At 31.8% G+C, this 5,542-nt stretch overlaps 1 protein-coding gene across 2 annotated transcripts; it reads left to right on the forward strand.

Annotated features, from left to right (window-relative positions):
* Nucleotides 1–936: 936 nt before the first annotated feature.
* LOC111885175 (AT-hook motif nuclear-localized protein 20) lies at nt 937–3,242 on the forward strand. Of its 2 annotated transcripts, none has more exons than XR_006186595.1 (2): nt 937–2,688; nt 2,919–3,242. XR_006186595.1 is itself a non-coding variant. In XM_042897908.1 (2 exons), exon 2 carries the CDS (start codon nt 1,631–1,633, stop codon nt 2,630–2,632), a length of 1,002 nt encoding a protein of 333 aa, XP_042753842.1. In that variant the 5' UTR covers nt 937–1,324; nt 1,408–1,630; the 3' UTR covers nt 2,633–2,867. The 2 variants fall into 2 exon arrangements, 1 of the variants encoding a protein (XP_042753842.1); XM_042897908.1 differs by lacking the exon at nt 2,919–3,242 and having other exon boundaries at nt 937–1,324; nt 1,408–2,867.
* Nucleotides 3,243–5,542: the final 2,300 nt, after the last annotated feature.

Genomic DNA, 5,542 nt, shown 5'->3' on the forward strand with positions numbered 1-5,542 from the left:
TCACAATTTTCAACCCTTAACACTATTTTTTTACACTATATCTATAATTATAGTGTAAAAGATAGTGTATACACTAAAGTCTTCCAACCCATTACACTATGTTTAACATTAAAAAAATATCCTAGATATATTGTTCTTTATTCAACACTCTATTTAGTGTTACATTAAAATCCAACACTATATATAATATAGGGCTGGAGCATTAAAATGTAATTTATAATCTAAAAATGATTTTTAGTATAAGATTGGAGATACCCTCGATCATAAAAAACACACAACGATTATAAGAATTAAGAATATATTATATATGTAATATGGACGAGCCTTTTTGAGCGGAGACATGTAGGACGTCCAACTGTATATTAATAACATATGTAATATATGTAATGTGTCGTCATGTCCTAAAATTCTTATAGTGAGACGAAGTTGCAAATAAAATTTTAAAAAACAAAAACAAAAAAAGGAGTTTAAAATGTGCAAAAAGTGTTTAATTTTTAAATATAAACTATCTATTTTATAGTATTTTGGCGACTGGCTCTTTAATTTAACTAACGTTGTAACTAAAAATTCGGCTACGCCATGTTATTTAGAAAATTAACGTTAGAATATAAGTAATATTTTATAAATATGTATCCAAATGCGGTCAGCATATATATTATTGTCAAATAGTGTGAAAACAGTAGACAAGATTGACTTCACTATCCCTTATTATTTTAATTTCTTTTATTACTATATTCAGATGTTTTCTTAACTATGAAACATTCATTTCATATTAAATTACAAAGCCGTTGTACTTCTTTTGCTTCAAAAAGAACCTAAATCTTCCATTTTTTTATTCTTTTATTTATATTACAATAATAACATTTTTGCCAACTCAAAAACTTTATCAAATTATTTATTGGGAAGGCAAGAAAATAGGAGATTATTTGGTCAAAAAACGAATAATAAGACCAGTCAATATGAAGCCAAGAGTTTGCTCAATTTGCAACGCGTAAACACCATAACATGTCAAAAATTACCATATCTCACCAGCTGTACTCTGTGTGTTCCCCGATGCCCTATTGGCTTACTACTTTTCACCACCCCAAAGGATAACATCAACTCTCTCATCAAAACCCTTTTTTTCTTCTGAAACCGCCATTCCTAAATCCTACTTGCTTTCCTTTTTCTGTCAATCTCTCTGTTAAAACGTACACCCCACTCACACTCTCTTTCTCTTTCTTCACCTCAAACCCTAGTTTCACCTCAAGACAGATATACCCTATTCTTCTTTCTCTCTCTAGCTTCTCGTACTATACAGGTGGCTTAAAGTTTTTGCGTACAGGTTTGAAAGATTGCATCTTGCCTGATTTGTGTACAAGTTTTGGGTTTGGTGTTTCAAGTTGTTGGGTTTATTTTTGGGTGTAGAGTACAGTTGGACAGATCTGGAGATTTTGAGGATTAGGGTTTTCATGCAAATGGGTTCAGCAAGTGGATAAAGGTTATCGTTTTGTTTTCTTTGGATTCTATCTACGTAGTGGATCTTTAAATTTCTGTAGGTAGCTATCAGACAAGTTGGATATATCTTGTAAGAGATATTGTTTTCAAGAAGTTGTTTTTATTTTCTGTTGATATTTTCGCTTGTTGGACCATGGCGAATCGATGGTGGGCTGGAAATGTAGGGTTGAATCATCAGATGACATCTTCGGGACAACCTCCGTCGCTACACTTGAGGGACACGGCGGAGGAGGAGAAGCCGCGGTTGAACAGGGTTGGGCAGGTTAGGATGGAGCAAGAGTTCTTGGAAAATGCGACGAATAGTACAGGAAGCAATTCGAACAAGAACCATAACCATATCCCCATGAATGATGATCACGATGAAAATGATGAAGAGTTTGAAGAACAGGAACATAATAATGTCGGGGGTGGAGGGTCGTTGGAGATCTCGGAACCGACGAGCTCTGGCGGTGGTCGGCGGCCGAGAGGGAGACCACCTGGTTCAAAGAACAAGCCGAAACCACCCATTGTGATCACTAAAGAGAGCCCCAACGCTCTCCGGAGCCACGTATTGGAAATCAGCAGTGGTAGTGACATTTCCGAGTGTATAGCAACATTCGCACAGCGGCGCCACCGTGGCGTTTCGGTATTAAGCGGCACTGGCATCGTAACCAACGTCACCCTCCGACAACCGGCGGCACCAGGCGGTGTGTTAAGTCTCCAAGGGAGGTTTGAGATTCTATCGCTCTCGGGTGCATTCCTCCCCGCACCATCTCCGCCGGGGGCCACCGGGCTAACAGTGTATTTAGCTGGCGGACAAGGTCAGGTTGTGGGTGGGACGGTGGTGGGCCAACTTGTGGCGTCTGGTCCAGTTATGGTGATTGCAGCCACCTTCACGAATGCGACTTATGAGAGGCTGCCATTGGAAGATGACGGAGGAGGTACAGGTGAAGGTAGTGAAATGCAATTACAGCAAACACAAGGGGTAAATTCTGGAAACAGTCCTAAATCTGGAGGGGGTGCTCCTCAGACAGACAACATACCATCTTCCTCGATGCCAATTTACAATCAACCCCCTAAGATATTACCAAATGGTCAAATGCATCAAGATATGTTTTGGGCTACACCCCCACGTCCTCCCCCATCTAATTTCTAGCTATTCTCAAAGCAACTTCCTCTTTGGTAGAAGAATAGAGTAGAAACTAAAAAAAGGTAGAATCTTTATTTCGTTTTTTTTTTTCTTTCTTTTCTTTTTCTACTTTTAAGTAGGATTAGGGTTTATTTACTTTGTTGTTATGTTGTAATATTACTGTGATCTTTTCTATTGTGGGGTTTAGTTGATTATGGTTCTTGAAGTTTACTTTTTAAGTATATTTTAGAAATTTCCTTTTCTTCTTTGTTCTTTTTTACATTTTTGAGCAATTAATATGGTTGAGTTGCAGATGTTAAAGAAGGAAGTAATGGTGGTTTCAGTTTGTGTAAGATAAAGAAGATTGCGGGGTTCAATCATGTTTCACCAGCTCATTTGCTTTGTTTCCAAGAATCATCCACTTGCACCAAGAGAAAAAGATATTTTAATATATTTTCTAATATCGTAATTCTATGCAACTGTGCTTGGGTTTTCATTGGATTGTGAATCTCTATGTCAAAGAACAATTGTTCAAGTAGAAATATTAGTTAGATTGGTTAGATAAATAGTTAATTAAATTAAATTAATTAAATGTCTACGTAATCTTTTAATGACGACTACTAAATATTTGGTCCGATGTTGTTTGTTTTTTAAACATTAAAATACTTTATTTTGTTGACAAGTAGAAGAAGAGGTAGATTACAATTCTGCGCTGTTGTAAGAAGACCACTAAAATTTGTTGATTTCTATTAAAGGATGTTGATATATATATATATATATATATATATATATATATATATATATATATATATATATATATATATATATATATATATATATATATAACGTAGCAATTCGATGGAGTGTGATTTTCTAAGCTTATATAGTCCTTAAACCCTGCAAGTTTACAAGGATATCATTGAGTTTTTTTTTTGTTTCGAAGGCGTCTAAACTCTAAAGTAGATCCACCAACTCCTAGTTTGGAAACATTTAATAGTATTTGTTTTATACATAATTTTTTAATGACAAAAATGTCTAATAAATTGTGAGATCTAATAATAAGTGCGAAAACCGAACAAACTTAAAATAACTGACACGTAATTAGCAATAAAGCACATAACAAAAATGGAAAGTGAACCAAAAACCAATCATGTTTGAAAACCGTTAAACGTTGAACGAAAGTCTTCCACATGTTAATATTGATTACAGTTCCTTAATTACTTACTAAAAACGTTCCAACATTTTGACATCCTCCATGATGACCTTGAATTAGTCTCATATTTCTAGTATCATTATAATATTTCAAATTTCTTTGCATTTGTTCAGTTTAAAAAAATGTAGTGTATAGTTATTTGGTTTTTTTGGTAGTTCATAAGAATCAATTGTACATGCTTATGAAAAACGAGATGGAAGTACCTGAAAATTTAAAGTATAAGTTGAATGTTATGATATTTTTATAAAGAAAATTATATTAGAACTTTTAAAGTCAAATAGAAATTTGTTGAAAATGAAATATTGGAATATCTTCTCCCTATCTTTAAATGAATTTGCCAAAAGTAGTAAAAGAATGACAAGATGTATGAATGGGGACTCATCTGTTTTGTACATTAATGGCAACTCACTCTTTTGTCAACAAGTTGGCGTTGAGATTATCAAGAAAAATAATGCCACCTACTCAAAATATATATATAAATACAAAACATGCACGTTTCTTAGAAAATGAAACATTTATTGACATAATTGAGAAGTTTGTAATTTACTTTGTAATATTAAAAAACTTATTAAATTTATTTTTTATATTTTATTTTTTATTATTATTATTATTATTATTATTATTATTATTATTATTATTATTATTATTATTATTATTATTATTATTATTATTATTATTATTTCGTTCATTACTCATGCTGATGTTTTTTAATATGCATATTGCATAAGACGTTGGGCACAAGATTTTGAAAGATTTTAAAACTTTTAGTTTTTATAAATTTGTTCGGAAGTAGAGATTTAACGTTTTTATTTAAAAAACAAATCATATTTAAAAAAACTACAAATAATATACAGATTTTGAATTTGATATTTTATTTTATTATACAATTTTCAAAAATTTACAAACGTAACATTAAATTCGGTCCTTTTGATTTGCTGATTATTGTCATTACTGTCATTACGGTCCATTGACTTATATTTTTATGGTTATGATCATTTTAAGCGTCTTTCTTCCGGTTTTATTTCCTTCCAAAACCGAAATGAATCCTTATGTAATTTTTTTTCACTTTCTTTCTATTAAGCACTTAAAAAAAATATTAAAAAAAAAAAATACACCCTAACCTTCATTCTTTCCTATACCCACCCACCTCTTATTAGGAGAAAAAAGAACATGATATTTTACAAAGACTTATAAATAAAAACAAAAGTACCGTAAATTTGGTCCCTCTGGTTTGATGATTATTATCGTTACGGTCCACTGTTTTTTATTTTTATGGTTATAATCATTTTAAGCGTATTTTGTTACAGTTTTGTTTTCTTCCAAAACCGAAATGAATAACTTGTCTGTATGTCATTTTTTTTTTTTCACTTTTTTCTATTAATCGTTTAAAAAAAATACTAAAAATATACACCCACCTCTTATTAGGAGAAAAAAAAACATGATATGTTACAAAGTACAAAAGATAATTTTCACCTAAAATCAATTTATCCTAATTAACATCCTAATATATAAAATCATTACTTTGTAATTTACAACACAAAATTTATACATCATTTCACAACATCAAAATATACAAAAATGCAACAAGAATTCTAAATTTTCAATCAAACAAATCAAATAACAAATCTAAACCCATATATCCACCGGAAACAATGACACTTCAATTTTCATTCCAACGTTTCCTCCTAAAAAAGATCATGGCCAAATGTGAAAACTTCACCTGT

Source organism: Lactuca sativa, chromosome 9 (assembly GCF_002870075.4).
Source record: "Lactuca sativa cultivar Salinas chromosome 9, Lsat_Salinas_v11, whole genome shotgun sequence".
Lineage (NCBI taxonomy): Eukaryota > Viridiplantae > Streptophyta > Magnoliopsida > Asterales > Asteraceae > Lactuca > Lactuca sativa.

Excerpts from the sequence above, each read along its gene's own strand:
- LOC111885175 (XM_042897908.1), top strand. The coding sequence starts at position 1,631 with ATGGCGAATCGATGGTGGGCTGGAAATGTAGGGTTGAATCATCAGATG.